The sequence below is a fragment of the Pteronotus mesoamericanus genome, unplaced genomic scaffold, assembly GCF_021234165.1.
Source record: "Pteronotus mesoamericanus isolate MK-2021 breed Mesoamerican mustached bat unplaced genomic scaffold, CSHL_Meso_final contig_98, whole genome shotgun sequence".
Lineage (NCBI taxonomy): Eukaryota > Metazoa > Chordata > Mammalia > Chiroptera > Mormoopidae > Pteronotus > Pteronotus mesoamericanus.
The window spans coordinates 7,290,050-7,309,762 of record NW_026555295.1 but is presented as its reverse complement, the minus strand read 5'-3'; the positions used below and the strand labels follow the sequence as shown (position 1 = coordinate 7,309,762).

General features: G+C 37.1%; 1 protein-coding gene across 1 annotated transcript in view; it reads right to left on the bottom strand.

Moving 5' to 3' along the window:
* WDPCP (WD repeat containing planar cell polarity effector) overlaps window positions 1–19,713 on the bottom strand; it is a 357,672-nt gene that overhangs the window by 214,162 nt on the left and 123,797 nt on the right. The window contains exons 8-9 of the mRNA XM_054586899.1: window positions 19,499–19,632; window positions 15,852–16,043 (exon numbers count right to left, since the gene is read on the bottom strand). Coding sequence (XP_054442874.1) covers window positions 15,852–16,043; window positions 19,499–19,632 — 326 coding nt within the window. The remainder of the gene's footprint in view (window positions 1–15,851; window positions 16,044–19,498; window positions 19,633–19,713) is intronic.

Below are 19,713 nucleotides of genomic sequence, written 5' to 3'. Positions count from 1 at the left end.
CAACATTGAAGAAAGAAATTAAGGAAGACACAAGTAAATGGAAGCATATACCATGCTCATGGACTAGAAGAATTAATATCATCAAAATGTCCATACTACCCAAAGCAATTTATAGATTCAACGCAATCCCTATTAAGATACCAATGACGTATTTCACAGAAATAGAACAGGCATTTCAAAAATTTACATGGAACCATAAACGACCCCGGATACCTGCAACAATTTTGAGAAAGAAAAACAAAGTAGGAGGGATCACAATACTGGACATCAAACTATATTACAAAGCCTCTATACTCAAAACTATCTGTTACTGGCACAAGAACAGATCCATAGACCAGTGGAACAGAATAGAAAGCCCAGAAATAAGCCCAGGTCTATATGGGCAACTAATACTTGACAAGGGGGCAGAAGCACAAAATGGAGCAATAATAGCCTCTTCAACAAATGGTGTTGGAAGAGCTGGAAAGCTACATGCAAAAAATTGAAATTGGATCATCGGCTGACACCATACACAAAAATAAACTCAAGATGGATAAAAGATTTAAAATATAAGTGGCAACACCATAAAAGTCCTAGAGGATAACATTGGCAGGAAACTCTTAGATATCCCACACAGCAATTTTTTCACCAATATGTCCCCTAAAGCAAGGGACATAAAGGAAAGAATAAATAAGCTTCTGCACGGCTAAAGAAAACATCAGCAAAATGAAAAGGGAGCCAACCGTATGGGAAAACATCAGATAGAAGTTTGATCTCCAAGATATATAAAGAACTCACTCGACCACTCCAAGAAGACAAATGATCCAATCAAAAAATGGGCAAAGGACCTGGCAGACGCTTTTCCAAGGAAGAGATACAGAGGGCGCAGAGACATCTGAAAGGATGCTCAGCATCACTAGCCATCAGAGAAATGCAGATCAAAACCACCATGAGGTACCACCTCACACCGGTCAGAATGGCCATCATAAACAGATCAACAAACAGGTGCTGGCGAGGCTGTGGAGTAAAGGGAACACTAGTACACTGTTGGTGGGAATGCAGACTGGTGCAGCCACTGTGGAAAGCAGTGTGGAATTTCCTCAAAAAGCTGAAAATGGAACTGCCTTTTGATCCAGTGATTCCCCTGCTGGGACTATACCCTAAGAATCCCAAAACGCCCATTCAAAAGAACCTATGCACCCCAATGTTCATAGCAGCACAATTTACAATAGCCAAGTGTTGGAAACAGCCTAAACGCCCATCAGTAGATGATTGGATCAAAACATTATGGTACATTTACACAATAGAATACTACGCAGCAGAAAGAAAAAAAGAACTACTAAACTTCGCGGCAGCATGGATGGAACTCGAGAGCATTATGCTAAGCGAAATAAGCCAAGGGGCGAAAGACAAATACCATGTGATTTCATCTATAAGAGGAACCTAACCAACAACACAAAGATGCAAGGAAAATAAGACCAGCAACACTGAAAGGAAAAGACACCAACAGAGACGAAAGGGAAGGAGGGAGGGATGGGCGGGGGAAAAGGAAGGGAAGGGGAAAGTCAAGGAACATATAGCAAGGACTCATGGACAAAACCAAAGGGGAAGAGTTGAGGGAGGGAGGGGGGGAGGGGGCAAGGGAAAGTGGTGGGGGGAAAGCAGAGACAAATGTATTTGAAAAAATAAATTAATTAAAAAATATTGGTGGTATTATGATTATTCTGAGACTGTTAAGTGTGGACTGTGGGATAAAATAAACAAGCAATTATTTTAAACTCAACCCATACTCCTGCTCTAGGAGTGTTGGCATTGAAGAGAGAAGACAGAGATGTACAGAAGAGGTTAAGTTAAAAACCTGTAATACTGAATTTGAATTACAAGTATCAGTATGAACTCACTCTGAATACCTATATGTATAAAATCTCTGTTCTAATAAGGAAATCTAGAAACAATGACCTACTCAAGAACAATACAATATCCCTAACTCCTAAATTTGTGTTTAAAATGCCCTTTCCAATGAAAAGAAACTACAGCAACAGATTTGCCTGACATATCTTGTTGGGCAAGGGGAAAAAAAAATAAACAAATGGGTCTACATCAAATTAAAAAATTTTTACACAGCAAAGGAAACCATCAACAAAATGAAAAGACAATCTACTTGTTGGGAAATGCCCTGTCTGATTTTAGGAACTGTAGCCTCCCTGACAGGCAAGAGGGCCCCAAGGCTGGAAATAATCAAGGAGGCCTTGGGAAAACAGACCACTAAGGAGATGAAATCTGTCACATCACCATGCTTGGCTTTGTGATGTTGGTTGTTGATGATGGGTAAATTCTCTTGCAAGGAGAGATGACCTAAGACAGACATCAGCCAATATGGGCAGCAGAGAAGGACTTTGGGGAAACAGAGAAAGGGAAAAAAGGCCCACAGCCCTCGGCTCTGCTTGGACATGGCCAGGGTCCTCGGTCCATCTGAAAGAAGTCTCCTTATTTCTTGGTGGCTCTGCCCCACCCACCTGGCTCAGGCTTGAAACAATACTAAAGGCAGGTACAGCGCTAAACTGGATTAGGGGGTTCCTGGGGACAATCAGGCCTAGAAGTAAGTTCCTCTAAGCATGCTTTGTTTTTCCCTCAAAAGCTATGATAACTGGCTCCTACTAAGAAGGACATTTACTTTTTTTTTTCTTTTTCTTTGGTTGAGTTTCCTGTGCTAGAACCCTGGGGTGTGCTGTTTGTCTCAGTCCCCTGTTGTACCTTCCAGTTTATCTGCACATGAATGTTGGACCACCAGTTTGCCAGCGACTGCTTCACCCAGTCTGGTCTGTCACCTTGACGCGTGTCCTCTCTGCCCGAGCTGCCTGTCCCTACCCCTCCTACCAGCCTGGATGAATGTTTCTTCTTCAACTCTTTGGTTGTTGTACTTCCACACAGTTCGGTTTTTTGGCAGTACTGGGTTATTTTGGGGGTTTTTTTAAGACTTCATTAATTTTAATTTATAAATCATATTTATTCTATTACAGTTGTCTCAATTTTTACCCCTTTAACCCCCTCCACCCATCTAACCCTCACCCCCCGCTCCCACAGTTAATTCCCACTCTGTTGTCCATGTCCATGGGTCATTCATACATGTTCTTTGTCTAGTCCCTTTCCCTTCTGTCCACCATTGTCCTCTTTACTCATCCCCTCTGGTTGCTTTCAGTCAGTTCCATGTTTCCATGCGTGTGGTTTATTTTGTTTGTTAGTTTATTTTGTTGAATAGATTCCACTTTTAGGTGAGATCATGTGGTATTTGTTTTTCAACAACTGGCTTATTTCACTTAGCTTAATATTCTCCAGTTCTATTCATGTAGTCGCAAAAGGTAGGAGTTTCAGCTCTCTCTCTCTTTTCTTTTGTTCATTCTTTCTTAAATGCAGATTGTCTTTATTTATTTTTAAATGTCAAAGTTAATTATAAAACATTTAGAAAAATTTAAAACCATTATAAAGTCTCAGTAATTAAACCAACATGACGCCAGCACAAAAATAATCAATTAGATCAATGAAATATAATGAGCATTCTAGAGACGAACGTGTATATCTGTCTAACAATGTAATATATGATTAAGTTGATATCTCAAATCAATGGGTAAAATAAGGCTTATTCAACAAATAAGTTGCATGGACCACTATTACTTGAAATAAATATAGAGCCCTAGTTCACACATTATACAAGAAATATTCAGGTGAAATATTTCAAGAAAAAATGAGTATGTAAAATCTAAGGAGTTTTAGAAGAAAATAAACTAATATTTTTCATGACTGAAGTAAAATGTTCAAACCCAGAAGCTATAAAGTAAATATTAACAATATGAATATATTAAACATTTAAGACTATATAGTAATATACATATAAAAAAAGTTAAAGAACAAGGAATAGAATAGGAAAGTATTTCCAACACATCTAAATCATGGTTAATAGGTTTTTTGTTTGTTTGATTTTAGAGAAAAAAGTTCTACAAAACTTTAATCAATAAATAAAGAATACCAAAAGTCATTTAAAGTTTTTTGAAAAAAATAATAGAAATAGGCAAATATATACAAAAACAGGTTTAGTTTCAACAAATAGCAAAGGATTAAAATAACACCATTGCCACAATCAGATTAATGAGTATTAAAAATATTGGTAGTATCAAGTATTGGCAACTCTGAAAGGAACTGGGTATTCATAGATTCTTTTTCTTCATCTTCTTAAAGCAGGCCCTTTAGCATACTTTGCAGTGCTGGTTTGGTGGAGGTGTATTCTTTTAGCCTTTTGTCTGGGAAACTCCTTATTTTGCCTTCCATTTTAATTGAGAGCCTTGCTGGGTAGAGCACTGTTGGTGGCAGGCCTTTGCTGTTCATTCCTTGGAGTAATGTTTCTTGCCACTCCCTTCTGGCTTGCCGTGTTTCTGTTGAGAAGTCAGCTACTAGCCATAACAGGGTTCCCTTATATGTACTACCTCTTTCTCCCTTGCTGCCTTCAGGATTCTCTCTTTGATATTTGCCATTTTAATGATGATGTGTCTTGGAGTGGGCCTCATTGGGTTCTTCTTGAATGGGACCCTCTGTGCTTCCTGGACTTGTGTGACTTTTTCTCTCTTCCAATTAGGGAAGTTTTCCATCATGACTTTGATTTCAAACAGGTTCTCTATCCCTTCCTCATCCTCTTCTCCTTCTGGTATCCCTATTATCTGGATATTATTAGGTTTCAGGTTGTCCTGCATTTCCCTCAATGCCTCTTCATTCTCTGTGAGTCTTTTTTCATTTTCTTGCTCTTTCTGGGAGCTTTTTTCTACCTTGTCCTCCAGCTTGCTGATTCGGTCCCTCAGCTTCATCTAGCCTGCTTTTGATTCCTTCTACGGTGTTCTTCAATTCAGAAATGGTATTCTTCATTTCCTCTTGTCTCTTATTGATAGTTTCTGTGTCCTTTTTCGTGCTGATAGAGTTTGCAGTTAGTTCCTCATAGTTTCCCTGTAGGTTTTGGTAATTCTCTCTGAGCTCATCGAGCTTCCTTAGAACTGTTGTTTGTCACTCAGTATCTGATAGTTTACTTGCCTCTATTTCATTTAGTTCTATTTCTGGGGATTCCTCCTTTCTCCTTTCCCTTCGAGTGGAGCGTATTTCTTTGTCTTCTCATTATTTGATAGAGACTCTCTTCTCTTTTGCTTCTGCTTCTTAAGTTGATCTGTCTTGATTTCCTGACTTTGTGGTGTGAACTTCTATGGTAGGAGACCGCTGATTTTACTTTCTGGATCTGCCTCTGATGATGTCAGATGTCGTCCCTGTCTGACCTTAGGCAGTTTGTTCGAGACTTCAGGTATCTACTGTCTGTGGCTGTCTCCTTCAGCTATTAATCTCAGAATTACATTAATCATAGACCCTGACCTGAGGCATATCTCTTGTGTTCCTTCAATGTTATCTATGATCTCTATTTGTTTCTGTAAACATAGCCTTTTGACATTAATTGATGAGCTCTGCATCCATACCCTTGTGCATATGGTTCTCAATAAAAGCCTTTGGACATGGGGGCTCGCGGTCTTCTCCCTTTGAGGGAAGAGCCATGTCCCCTCCCCAGGCAAACAGAGAAGTGTTTGGACAATTCATGTTTATTCCCCTCATCCATGACAACCTTGGGACAGGCTCTGCGGGATTCAGAGCCTCGTTCCCTCCTCAGATGGCTCCAGACAGTAACCCTCAGATCCAGGAGCGTCCCACATGGTGCTCCCCGTGACATCTACCAAATGGAAGGAGATATTTGTCAATGATATATCTAATAAAGGATTAATATCAAAAATTTATAAAGAACTCATACACCTCAACACCAAAAAAACCCTCAACTATCCAATTAAAAAATGGACAGGAGACCTGAATAGACACCTCTCCAAAGAGAACATATAGATGGACAACAGACCTATGAAAAGATGCTCAATGCCACTAATTATCAGAGAAATGAAAATTAAAACCACAATGAGATATCAACTCACACCTGTCAAAATGGCTATCATCAATATATCAGCAAATAACAAGTTGCTTGCAAGGATGTGGAGAGAAGGGAACCCTTGTGCACTGCGGAAAAAAGTAGAGTCCTCAAAAAATTAAAAATGGAACTTCCTTATGACCCCACAATTCCACTTCTAGATGTATACCCAAAGAAATCCAAAACAGTAATTAGAAAGAATTTATGCACCCCTGTGTTCAATGCAGCTTTATTTACAATAGCCAAGATAGGGAAGCAATTGAACTGTGCATCAAGAGACAAGTGGACAAAAAAGCTGTGGTACATGTATACAGTGGAGTATTACTCAGCCATAAGAAGGAATGAAATTTTAATATTTGTGGCAGCATGGATGGATCTAGAGGGTATTATGCTAAGCAAAATAAGTAAGAGAAAGACAAATACCATATGATTTCACTTATATGTGGAATCTAAAGAGCAAAATCCATAAACAAACAAAACAGAAGAAGACTCAGATGAAAAAGATGCAGAGAACAAACTGATGTTTGTCACAAGGGAGAGGGTTTGGATGGCTGAGTGAAAAAGGTGAAGGGTTTAAGAAGTAGACATTGGTTGTCACAAAATAGTCATGGGATGTAAAGTATAGCATAGGGAATATATTCAATAATATTGTAATAACTATGTATTGTGCCAGATGGGTACCTGAAATATTACGGGGACCACTTTATAAAGTATATGATTGTTTAACCGCTATGCTTTACACCTGAAACAAATACAAAATAATACTGAATGTAAACTGTAATTTATGAATAAAATGAAAATAAAAGAAACTAGAGCTTTTTGAAGAAATGGCTATGTTCAGGTCTGGGGAAGAAAATGTACAGGATGCATGTGGAACAGATTGTCATACCAGATAGCAGGGAAGTTGCCAAGACAAAAAGAGGAGCCACTTTAAAGAAGCTCCCACTGTCCAAAGATAAGACAATCTGAGCTTCCAAAAGGATAGAAATTACAATTTATGAATACTATTGAGTCAAATATGTTTAAACCCATGATTTTCATAATGTTATTTAAAAAAAAAAAAACCCAAAGACTATTTGGTTACCTTCAGGGAGTGATGGGGAACCAATGCACTATCTTGAAAACTGGTAAAGAAAAGAAACATTTATATCGACTGTATTATATGAATTCAACCAATGGGAAAACAAAGGATCAGTGGAACTGTCTTTTTATAAAAGTATCCTGATTAATAAATGAAAAATTAGTAATATAATTAGAATATCAGCATTTGCAACCCTAATGACTTAATGGATCTAGGCATTGAGCATCCATAGCTGATAACATCAAAAAAGAGAGACAACCAAAAGAGAGAGAGCCTGACACTATGTGTCTTCTGGTAAAAAGACACACCATCCCACTGTCTTGCCAAATCTGACCATTAACTTGCAGAATTTTTAAAAGACAGAGAAACATGTTGAACCCACCATGACTGTACAAATAATAAAATCCACATGTTGGACACTGTAGTTTCTACAGATAAATTTTAACGGAGAGAAAGGAATGGAGAGGGAATTTACAGATTAGAAAATATTTAGGAAACACATTAAAGTGACACACTGAAGTGTTTTTAGCAGATAATATTAAGTTGTATTTTGGGGGGATGTATATTTAGGTGATAAAAAGTATATGGGCATGCAAAAAAGTGATTAAAAATCACGATGGAGATTACTTTTGGGGACTGGGAAGGAATTAAGATCATGACAGAATACGTGGTGGTATTTCTGGGAGCCTGGCAAAGTTCTACTTCTTGACCTGAGTATGGTTCCAGGAGTGCGTCCTTTGTAATAGCTTAGTAAAATACAAATTTATTTTGTGTTATTTTCTTTATGTGTATTTTATAATGAAGGGATTAAAAAAATACATCACCTCTAACATAGAAAACCTCTGTTATTTGGTTGAAAGCTAATGCAGTATATACATTTCTCTGAAAAAGATGTTTCTTAAATATTTGACTTTTCAGTTGGATGCATTAATAATGCTTTATGACTGCTTCTTTTATCAAATCATACTGTATTAAAACCTGGTCACATTTTTACTTTCCCATCAGTTGATGCTCCTCTAAAACACTGTGAAAATAGTTTTCAACCTTTATGGGAAATAAGTTATGTTTCTAAGGTTATATTTCCCTAGCCCTGACAACAGGTTTTAAGGTTTAACAGCTCTGCTTATGTGCTTTTGATTAACTTGGTAAACAAATTCAGGTGACCTTTTCTGAGTAAGGTATCTTGAAATTAACACATTACTTAGAAAGCATTACCAGATCCATATGGCTGAAAAGTTAAAATACCAGCTCAAAGATAAAAGGGAAGAATAAAATTGTATTGTCATCACATTTTTGACAGTGAATGAATTAAATAGTTCTAAGATGATGACAGTAACATTTCAAATGGAAATATAAAGAGTATGTGAGATTAGTAAAAATACTACCATATTAAATACGATAACCTACAGATACATTATTAAAAACTTTTAAAATTAATTTACTGATAAATTTTTTTCACACTATCTATATTTTTCAAAAGAAACTCTTTTCCTAGACTACATGACTCTCTATGCTTCTAATTAAGATATGTACTGTTGTTTAGAGCTCCGTAGTGTGAAATTAGACAAACAGTTTTATAATATCCATAAAATAAAAAATCCTCCTCCTCTGACAGACTGATAATTCAGTCAGTCACGGAGAGCTTATTTCTGTTTCCTTTGTTTTCTTTCTTTTATTTATTTATTTTTTTAGCTGCCTGTTAAGCCAATTTTCTACTTAGAATCTACTGTTAAAACTCTCATTTGGTTCAGTATGTGGGCTATATCATTTCCATGGTCTATTATTCAAAAAAAAGATGGCTTTATTTATTTACTTATTTATTTTACTATGCCGCAAAGCAGTGGCTCTCAATATGGATGCATATGTGAATCATCAAGGGAACCTGTAAAAGAATACTGACAGCTCCACCCTTTCTGGAGATTCTGATGTAACTGGTCTGGGTGGGCCCCTTTGCAAAAGCTCCACAGGTGACTGTATTGCATTGTTAAGTCAAGGAACCACTACTCTAGGACCTTGCCAGTGCACCAATAAAAAATTAAAAATAAGCTTGTTATATTTTTCTGATTTAACTTGGATGGGGAAATGCTTCATAAAAATTTTATAGTTCAATAGGTGCAAAGATTAAATTTCTTCTCTATGAAGTGGCTAGCTTTATAGTTTGAATTTTAGGGTTTAAAAGTATTTTGTATCTTTTGAGAAATGCAAATTAAAACCACAATGACATATCACCTCACACTAGTCAGAATGGCTATTATCAATAAATCAACAAACAGCAAGTGCTGGCAAGGATGTGGGGAAAGGAGAACCCTTTTGCATTGTTGGTGGGAATGCAGACTGGTACAGCCACTGTGGAAAGCAGTATGGAGTTACCTCAAAAAATTTAAAAGGAAACTGCCTTAACACTCAATGATTCCACTTTTGAGAATTTATCTAAAGAAACCTGAAACACTAATTTTAAATAATATAAGCACCCCTGTGTTCACTGCAGTGTTATTTACAACAGCCAAGTTATGGAAGCAGCCCAACTGTCCATCAATAGATGAGTGGATAAAACTAATGAGGGACATTTACACAATGAAATACTACTCCACCATAAAAAAGAATAAAATTTTACCCTTTGCAACAGCGTGGATGGATCTGGAGAACATTATGGTAAGTGAAATAAGCCAGTTATAGAAAGACAAATACCATTATGATTTCATTTATAAGTGGAATCTAATGAACAAACTGAACTAAAAAGCAAGAGAGACAGACTCATAATAGAGATCAGGTCAACAGCCTTGGGGTGGAGGGGTGGTGGGTAGACAGATAAAGCAAAAAAAGAAAAAGGACTCAAGGACACAGACAACAGTGTGGTGATTGTGGGGGGAGGGGGAAGCAGGGGGGCAGAGGGTGAGAGTAGATGGGTGGAGGAGGAAGAATATATAAGGCAGATAAATGGTAACAGAAAAATACAATAAAAAATTAAAAATATATTGTATCTTTTATTCTAATATTAGTTCAAGAAGTTCATTGGTCACTAGTGAAAAAAAAAGCCTGAATACTACTTTTATAGGGTTGTGGTTTTAGTTCGTGATACACTAAAAAAAAAAAGAAAATGCTACAATTCATAAAGATTATGTCTTTACATTAAAAGACATTGGAGAATCAAGATGGCAGAGGAGTGAGTTGAAGTCACACTGAAAGCCTCCCAGGACCAACCTGGAATTACAAATAAATTGTTGAGCAATCACCTGGTACAAACAACTGAACAACAGAGAGGAGCCTTATAACCTCAGAGACAGAAGAATTGGCTTCAGTGCAATCTAACTGGTAAGGAGTGCAGTAGAGACTCGAGAAAGTAAACGAGGTGCCCATGGGCAGCAGCACCTGAAGGATATTGAAATGGCCAGTTGGATCCCCCTGAGAAGAGTGGGGTCTAAACCAAAAACGGGGATCTCTAGCGTACAGCACCAGAGCCCAAAAAGTACACAGAAAACAGCCATCTGAGGAAAGCAGCAGGGTTGCCCTCTGCCAGAGACTGACAGTTAGAGAGGCAAAGAACCGCTTAAAAGGCCCACACATAAATTTTAATTTGCAGCCACTTACCCTGGTCTTGGCAAAGGTGGGAAGAGTGGGCTGGAGACACCTGAGGAGAGACTGAGGAAGGAGGCTTTGGGGGAGAACAGAGAGAGTGGCCAGCAGGATCTTGGTGCTGACTCATCCCCCATGTGGCAGCAGCCATCTTTCTCAGGCAGAGATCACTCCTGAGCGGCAGCAGCCTCAGAGGACCCAATAACCCCACCCTCAGGTGGGATTCCATCCTGCCCTGTGCTGTCTAAGCCGCCTGCTGAATGCAGAGTGGCAGCCACAGATAGTAGATTCCTGGCTAAAGGGGGCGCAGAGGTCTGAAGACACTTGAGGAGAGACTGGGGACAGAGGTTTTGAGGAGAGAACAGAGAGTAGCTGGCAGAATCCCAGTGCTGACTCCTCCCCCATACGACAGCAGCATGAGAGGACCCAATAGCCCCGCCCTCAGGAGGGACTCCGCCCCACCTTGAGCTGTCTAAGGTGGCCTGCAGAGGGCAGAGTGACTATATTAACAGCTGAAGGAGACAGCCACAGACAGTAGATACCTGAAGTCTCGAACAAACTGCCTAAGGTCAGACAGGGACGACATCTGACATCATCAGAGGCAGATCCAGAAAGTAAAATCAGCGGTCTCCTACCATAGAAGTTCACACCACAAAGTCAGGAAATCAAGACAGATCAACTTAAGAAGCAGAAGCAAAAGAGAAGAGAGTCTCTATCAAATAATGAGAAGACAAAGAAATACGCTCCACTCGAAGGGAAAGGAGAAAGGAGGAATCCCCAGAAATAGAACTAAATGAAATAGAGGCAAGTAAACTATCAGATACTGAGTGACAAACAACAGTTCTAAGGAAGCTCGATGAGCTCAGAGAGAATTACCAAAACCTACAGGGAAACTATGAGGAACTAACTGCAAACTCTATCAGCACGAAAAAGGACACAGAAACTATCAATAAGAGACAAGAGGAAATGAAGAATACCATTTCTGAATTGAAGAACACCGTAGAAGGAATCAAAAGCAGGCTAGATGAAGCTGAGGACCGAATCAGCAAGCTGGAGGACAAGGTAGAAAAAAGCTCCCAGAAAGAGCAAGAAAATGAAAAAAGACTCACAGAGAATGAAGAGGCATTGAGGGAAATGCAGGACAACCTGAAACCTAATAATATCCAGATAATAGGGATACCAGAAGGAGAAGAGGATGAGGAAGGGATAGAGAACCTGTTTGAAATCAAAGTCATGATGGAAAACTTCCCTAATTGGAAGAGAGAAAAAGTCACACAAGTCCAGGAAGCACAGAGGGTCCCATTCAAGAAGAACCCAATGAGGCCCACTCCAAGACACATCATCATTAAAATGGCAAATATCAAAGAGAGAATCCTGAAGGCAGCAAGGGAGAAAGAGGTAGTACATATAAGGGAACCCTGTTATGGCTAGTAGCTGACTTCTCAACAGAAACACGGCAAGCCAGAAGGGAGTGGCAAGAAACATTACTCCAAGGAATGAACAGCAAAGGCCTGCCACCAACAGTGCTCTACCCAGCAAGGCTCTCAATTAAAATGGAAGGCAAAATAAGGAGTTTCCCAGACAAAAGGCTAAAAGAATACACCTCCACCAAACCAGCACTGCAAAGTATGCTAAAGGGCCTGCTTTAAGAAGATGAAGAAAAAGAATCTATGAATACCCAGTTCCTTTCAGAGTTGCCAATACTTGATACTACCAATATTTTTAATACTCATTAATCTGATTGTGGCAATGATGTGTTATTTTAACTTTTCTTTTATTATCTGTTGAAACTAAACCTGTTTTTGTATATTTCTTGCCTATTTCTGTTATTTTTAAAAGCTTTAAATGACTTTTTGGTATTCTTTATCCATTTTTTGATTAAAGGTTTGTAGAATTTTTCCCTAAAACAAAATAAAAGAAACCATTAACCTTGTTTTAGATGTGTTGCAAATATCTTCCTATGGTATTACTTGTCCTTTAACTTTTTTTATATGTATATTATTGTACAGTCTTAAATGTTTAGTACAGTCATATTGTCAATATTTTACTTTATAGCTTCTGGGTGTGAATATTTTACTTCAGGGTAAGGTAAATATTATTTTGTATTTTCTCCTAAAACTCCTTAGATTCTACATACTGATTTTTAACTCACCGGAATATTTCTTGTATAATGTGTGAAACAGAGTGGGAATTGACTGTGGAAGCAGGGGGTGGAGTGGGATTGGGGGTAAAGGGGAAAAACTGTAATAGAATTAACATGATGTATAAATTTAAAAAAAAACATTATTTCCCTAAATGTTTCTTCCAAAAGACATTCATCTTTTGCATACAGAAGTTCACAGGAGATTCTGAAAAGAAAATATTTCCAAATTTTTCCTACAGTTTAATTTTGATAGAGTGACTGAAAGGGCCAAATTCAACACAAAAGCTACTTGCCAAAAAGATGAATTACATATCTTAACACATTAGGGTTGACAAAGGGGACATTAACTACGCAATCAGTGGTAAATAATTAAAAATCATGTGCAAATATCATATACAACTTTATTAAAATTTATTCAAATACTTCATACAATGGATAATTTTTCAGAAATACAAAATATGGAAGGTAATGCAAGGAAAAAATAGAATTCCTGAAGAACAAACAACCCTTGAAAAGTAGAGCCAGTATGAAAAATCTACCTTTCTTGAAAGACACCACACCCAAACAGTTCTATAAGTGAGTTTTACCAAACATTCAAGTATGAGATAATTTCTTTTACTGTTTCAGAGAGAAGGGAAAAAAAAGCTAGCCAAATCACACCATAGGCGAGAACAGTTCTGATGTGAAACTGAGAAATAGTATAAGAAAGTAAAATTGTGTACCAATCTCATATCTGAGCAAATTGTAAAGGCTAATATTCACTCCTTACTATCTAAGTAGAATCAATTATTATCCATTGGCTTCACTATAGCTTACACATGCTCCATCCATAGCACCACATGATACTTCCAGTGCACTTATATACTTTCATATTTGTCTCTCATTGGTAGACACTAAGATCCTTGCAGGTAGGGACAGTTCTGCATTCACATCCCATGGCGTGAACTACAGTGCTTACTCCATGGTCGTGCTCAGCAGTTTCTGAAGGATGTAGAAAGAGAAAGGAAAGGGGCTTTCAGGTAGAAATAGCAGTATGGGCAGGAGGTGGGAAATAATGAGGCAGTGAATAAAACATTTGGCTAGAACACAGGTTTGTATAAGAATACAAGGCTGAAAAGGCAAGTCAGAGCCAGTGAAGAGTGGGCTTTTCAGTGCTGAGGCTAAGTTTAGTTTCGGTATCTACTGAAGGCTTTTGAGCAGGCAGTGGCTAAATCAGACGTGTGCTTCAAAATCCAGATGAGCACTTTTTAGAGCTGTTGGGGAACTGGAGGTGGACTATCTAGTTTAAATCCATCATTTTAAAAATTAGAAAATTAAAGTCAGAGAGGATAGGTGACCTACCTAAGGTCTATCAGGCAGAAGCTCAGAGGGAGTAAACTTGACTAGGTCACACAGTTAGTATATGGTCCAACCAACAGGTAAATCCAGGTTTATCAGCCTCCAAAGTCCATGATCTAGATGACAGCAAGAGATGAGGTATGCAAACCAGATGTGTGCCGTTTTAGGACAGTCCTAATTTCAGGTACTACACTGATTTCAAATAAAGGTAATGTGTGCAATGTATAACTAAATGCTGTTTTAAGTATCTTTACATTTGTTATGAAACAGAACATTTAACAGAATTATAATTAGCTTTATTACATTGTCTTATTTATTTATTTATTTATTTATTTATTTATTTATTTATTTCCCCACCTAAGGACATTTTTTCCATTGCTTTTAGAGAGACAGGAAGGGAGAGAGAGAAACATTGACTGAAGAGAAAAACATCAACTGGACTGGATGGGAAACCCAGGCCTGTGCCCTAACCAGGATGGAACCTGAAAACTTTCAGTCACAGGATGAGCTCCAACCAACTGAGCCACACCAGCCGGGACACATTGTCAATTTAGTTAACTATTTTAATCAATTAACTCCGAAACCCAATAGTAATAAAATGGTGGGCATGAACAGGAAATAAATGGGAACAATGCATTTCCTTAGCCTTACAAAATCCACCCTAAAGCATTACCAGTGGTGTTAGTTAGTGCAACAGAATTGGAAACGTTCCAGGAAAAGGTTAATTATGAATTAAGTAATCAAAAAGGACTTTTCAGTCTTAAAAGTCAGAATCAAAGTTTATAAAACTAAAAGAGGTAGGTAGTGATAGAGACAGAGAAAACTTGGACATTCATTACATCTCAGAATACTAATTCTGTGAAGTACTTTTTAAAGCCTGAAAGATAATAGACATAGGAAATATAGGAACACACCACTTTTCCCAGGCAAAAACTGTTAAAAAATGGGGGGATGCTCTTTTTTTAAGCTATACAAAAGCAAAACAGAACTTCATCCTGAAAGTATTGGTACAAGCTGAAAATATCCATAGGTTCGCAATATTGAATGATGATAGAACCATTGTCAGGAACAAGTATAGGGCGAGACATTGTCCTCACCTGTTAGAACAACCGTTTTGGTGCTCCTGTCTGAGGAAGCATGCTAGACTGAGGCCCCTGCTCCATAGCCCTCCATACAAATTCTTGCTCCAAGCCATGGTTTAGAACCACAGCATTGGGCACAAAGTAGGCATTTGACTGTTTCTTAATTGACTGACTAATGTTTCAAGAAGGTGACTGATAACAACTTTGCCAAACATGAAATTATAAGCAAACAGAGATGATAGTACTAATAACGATAAGAAGAACCACAATAGTGATCCGTAATAAACTTTATGTAGGTATTTCTCTAAATGCATGTATTACCAATTTATCTTCATTAACTCTATTTTTAAACTAACAAAACCACAACACATAGACATTAGTAACTTGCCCAAGGATCAAGAGCTAGGTAATAGCAAAGCTAGGAATTGAACCCAGAAGCCTTGCTCTAATTATTATGCTATTCAGGCCAGCCCTGAAATTGCCTTTGTAACCTTTAGGTATGATACTTTTAAGGATCCTCTTTCATATTCCTTTTCTGAGTATTAGAAAAAATAAATTATAGCTTCAAAAAGCATTTGCATTTACTTCAGAATAGAAAAAACAAATAATCTTATTTTATTTTCTCTTCAATAAAATACAGATATTTCTTTTTAGATTTACCTCCAGTCTTCCTTGAGCATAACCCAGGAGCAGCAGATTGGCTCTGTCCTTCTCAGCAGAGATGGGGGTCCATGGCCAAGCATCATCACTGACCAGTGGCCACCAGCAAACAACTATATCCTGAGCACAGTTGATAGCTAGATGACGCTCTGTTGTCCTGTTTACTGGGCCAGGTATTTCATGATAGGAAATCTAGGGTGTTTTAAAAAAAAGAAAAAAAAGTATACAAGAATCATTTTTAATTCAAAATCTTCAAAGTATTATAATTAAAGTATCTGTAAATGTAGATAAATGCAAGTAAATATGCATGTTAAACATGTGCTTAAGGAGGTGTCGGAATTTACCAAATACTTTTGACACGTATATAAAAAAGACATATGTTCAAAATTCTCTCCATTTTTAGCAGAGGAAAGAAAAAGGAAAAATATGGGTTAGGGAGGAACCGGCTGTGGCAATCTCAATCAATACCAAAATGGACAGTCATGGTTGCTTGACAGCATCAACCTGCACCTAAGATTTAAGACCAGCCATGTTAAATGACAAGTTCAGTACTGCTGACCAAGAGGGTCTGAATACTGTTTAAGACATAACACGTTAACAATGACTGGCAACACTCAAAGGAAAAACAACTTGTGGCAAATACCACTTTAAAGAACATGTGAGACATATACACACATATTCTGCAAAAAACAATAAGCCACAGCATCATGTGTAAAATTTCATTCAGCTTCTGAGAATTATGCTTCTCTTAGGAAGAATTTGTAAAAATTTATTATTCAAACTATGTTATTTTGGAACATGGTTATTTGAAAACATAAGCACAGCACCATCTGGGTGACACATGCCAAGGAAATATAGATTGCACCGTATTTCTGCTTAAGGAATTAATGGAAGGTTGATAGCTTGGAGGAAAAAAAAAAACTATCTTGCCATTGCTGGTCAGCAATAATCGAACCACTTTCTGGGGATTAAGCGCATGGCTAAGCCTACTGGACCAGACACTAGCAAAGGGCAGGGGGTCTTCTTATCAGAGAAATGCTTCTGGAGCCAGTCTCACTACATGACAGATTGCTTTCATATTCCTGTCTGCAAGGCAACAAAGGATGGCAGTAATGCGATAATGCCAGAGTGCAATGGGTGTTAAGAACCCGTTGCATTTATGTATTGTATTTAGTAAATAATCAGGCTCATCCAAATTGTGATCTCACCACTCAGCCAAGGCCATTAAAATCAAGGTTAATGCTTTAATAATCCTCTGCTATTTTTAAAAATATGGTCAAAAGAAACCCTTTTCTATTTGCATGGCCATAATATTATTGACCTCTTCATCCTCTGAATGCACATCAAAAGGAACTGAAATCAAAGTAATTACCAGTGTTGTTCTCTCATGGTAAACATTTAACTCCTTGCACTGTCCTCTTACTGTTAAATAAATTGAATTGGTTTTTTTAAATGCAGACAGGAAAACTTGTTAAAAGTCAATAGTTTCACGATATTTACCCTGTAATTTTCTTTACCAAAAACACTTCAATCTAAAAGAATTAAATTATGGTACAGCTGTAAAGAAAAGCAGAATTATAATTCTTTACACTGTTTCCTTGTTTTCAAACCCAAATGGGCAATGACAGACAACACACGTGTACTTTATGCTTGGAAGTGCAAATTCTTATATTTAAGCTCTGAATATCCTTAGTTCTCTTCTTGTTTGAGAGAAATACCACAATGGAATTACTATGGCCTTAAATACACATATTCTTTCTTTTTATGTCCCACTTGCCACGTAAACGTATGACTTACAAATTTCTACATGAGGAAACAATTAAACAAAAGACTTATACTTTCAGTCCTCACAAAACACAAATCAAGTATGTATCTGAAAATTCATGTTTCCAACAAGTTTGAATGGCATCATATTCTGTCACGATGGCATATATAGCAAGTAAAAAAGTTTCTTAAAATATCCTTCCAATTGACAAAAGGCAGTTTTTTAACTCAGTATTAAATACTTATATTCAAATACTGAAACAGAATATGAAATCTATGGGCTTTCCAAAAGGATTACTTCTCTAATTATAGAAATACGGAGTTGCATATCATAATTTTCCAAATCCAAAGGCAGAAAGAATAAACAAATAATTCTCTTACTTAAGGTAAAAGGGCCCACATATTCAGCTTATTTCCCCCTTCTTTTCGTAAGAAAAGATGATGTCCTGACAGTTTCTCTCTTCTCTCACTAATGGAGAGCTACTGTTCTTCAGCTGGGAGGACTTCATTAAACCATCCATCAATCCAAAAATGGACAGACTAGTCAAACAACATTTTATATGACAGCATTAGAAACACTTAAAATAGTTTGACTTATTTCATATTGGTGCATTTTGAAGAACACTACTGGTGAATAAACACTATTTCAAGTAAATCTACAATTAGCCATTCTGGAAAATAACATACCATTAAAAATGTTAACACTAATTTTTGACTAAAATAAATACATGAGTACTGCTGGTTTCCAGCTAAAGAGAATCAATATTACACAAAGGGTTATAGAAGCTCCACAAAGCTGGTAAACAAAACCAAATTGCAGTTTATTACCACAATGAAAAACTTATTTACATTCTATCCTATATCAAAAATCTCTTTTATAAGAATAGATGTTTCTGCTAAATAAAATCAGGTTCTCCCTCATACCACTACCAACTCAATCACAATAAGAAATAATCTCAAAGGAAAAAAGGTTAGGTTAAATACTACTTTTTCAAAAACACACACAGATTCAAGCCACAAAGCTGACTTCTAGAAATCTTTTGCCTTTGCTACATATTCTAGGTATGGTATAAGTGTGCATCTGTTTTAAGGAAGCTGTATATCAGCTCTGTTCCCAGTGAACAGTGAACTGTCTCAAATCCACGTCACAGAGGCTGAATCAATCTTGCAAACACAAGACATTGCTAAAAAGAGGCCTTGAACTGAAACAGCCTGGAAAATGTATTAGATACTCATCCTAGCAGAGAATATGCCTTCCAAGCAGTTAAAATGTAATGTGGCAAAACTTAAATTAAACACATCATTTAAAATAAAAATCCTGCCTTAACAGATGTAAAGTCCCTGATACAAGGAAACAAATTACTTGGAGTTAGTGAAGGGAGAGATACTAACACCTGAAGATTTCTTTTTGCATTTTCTCTCATTATAGTTGGAGGGGGGAATCGTCCCACTCCTTGTTTGGTACACTTTTCTATTGACCGTTAAAAGTGCCTTCTTCTTTCTTTCTTTTCTTGTGAAATAGAAGCCAGAGCAGCTATCCTAGCCTAGAAAGACAATGTGGCGTCTTACGGAAAAAGAAGAATGGTATACATACTACCACTAACAACACAAACATTTTTAAATATGTAACTTGCTTCTATGATCTGTCTTTCACTTCCGTAAGAACTATAAAAATTGCTCCGAATATGCCATTGTTAGACCAACCCCATAATGAGAATAGGAAAAAAACTTAGGAAAAAACTGTTTCTAGTGAATCAAGCTTAATCCTATAATGACTCTGAAATCCAGGAATGTTCAAGAATAATGAGCATAACATTACCTCATGTAATACTCAAGTATACCTTAATAATTAACAATATGACTATTTAAATAGAAATCTCTACCTTATAATCCAAAGCTGAGATTTTTTCCAGTCTTTTGTTTATATCAGGAGAACCCATCTTCTTGGTAAACTGAATAAAACACAGTTTGTTTTGTGCCAAAAATGAAAAGATGATAAAGCTGTCTGTGAGAAGAGCTTAAAAAAAAAGAAAAGATTTAATAACACCATCGAATAATAAGTTAGAATAAAATAATAATGAACTGATTTTTTTCCATT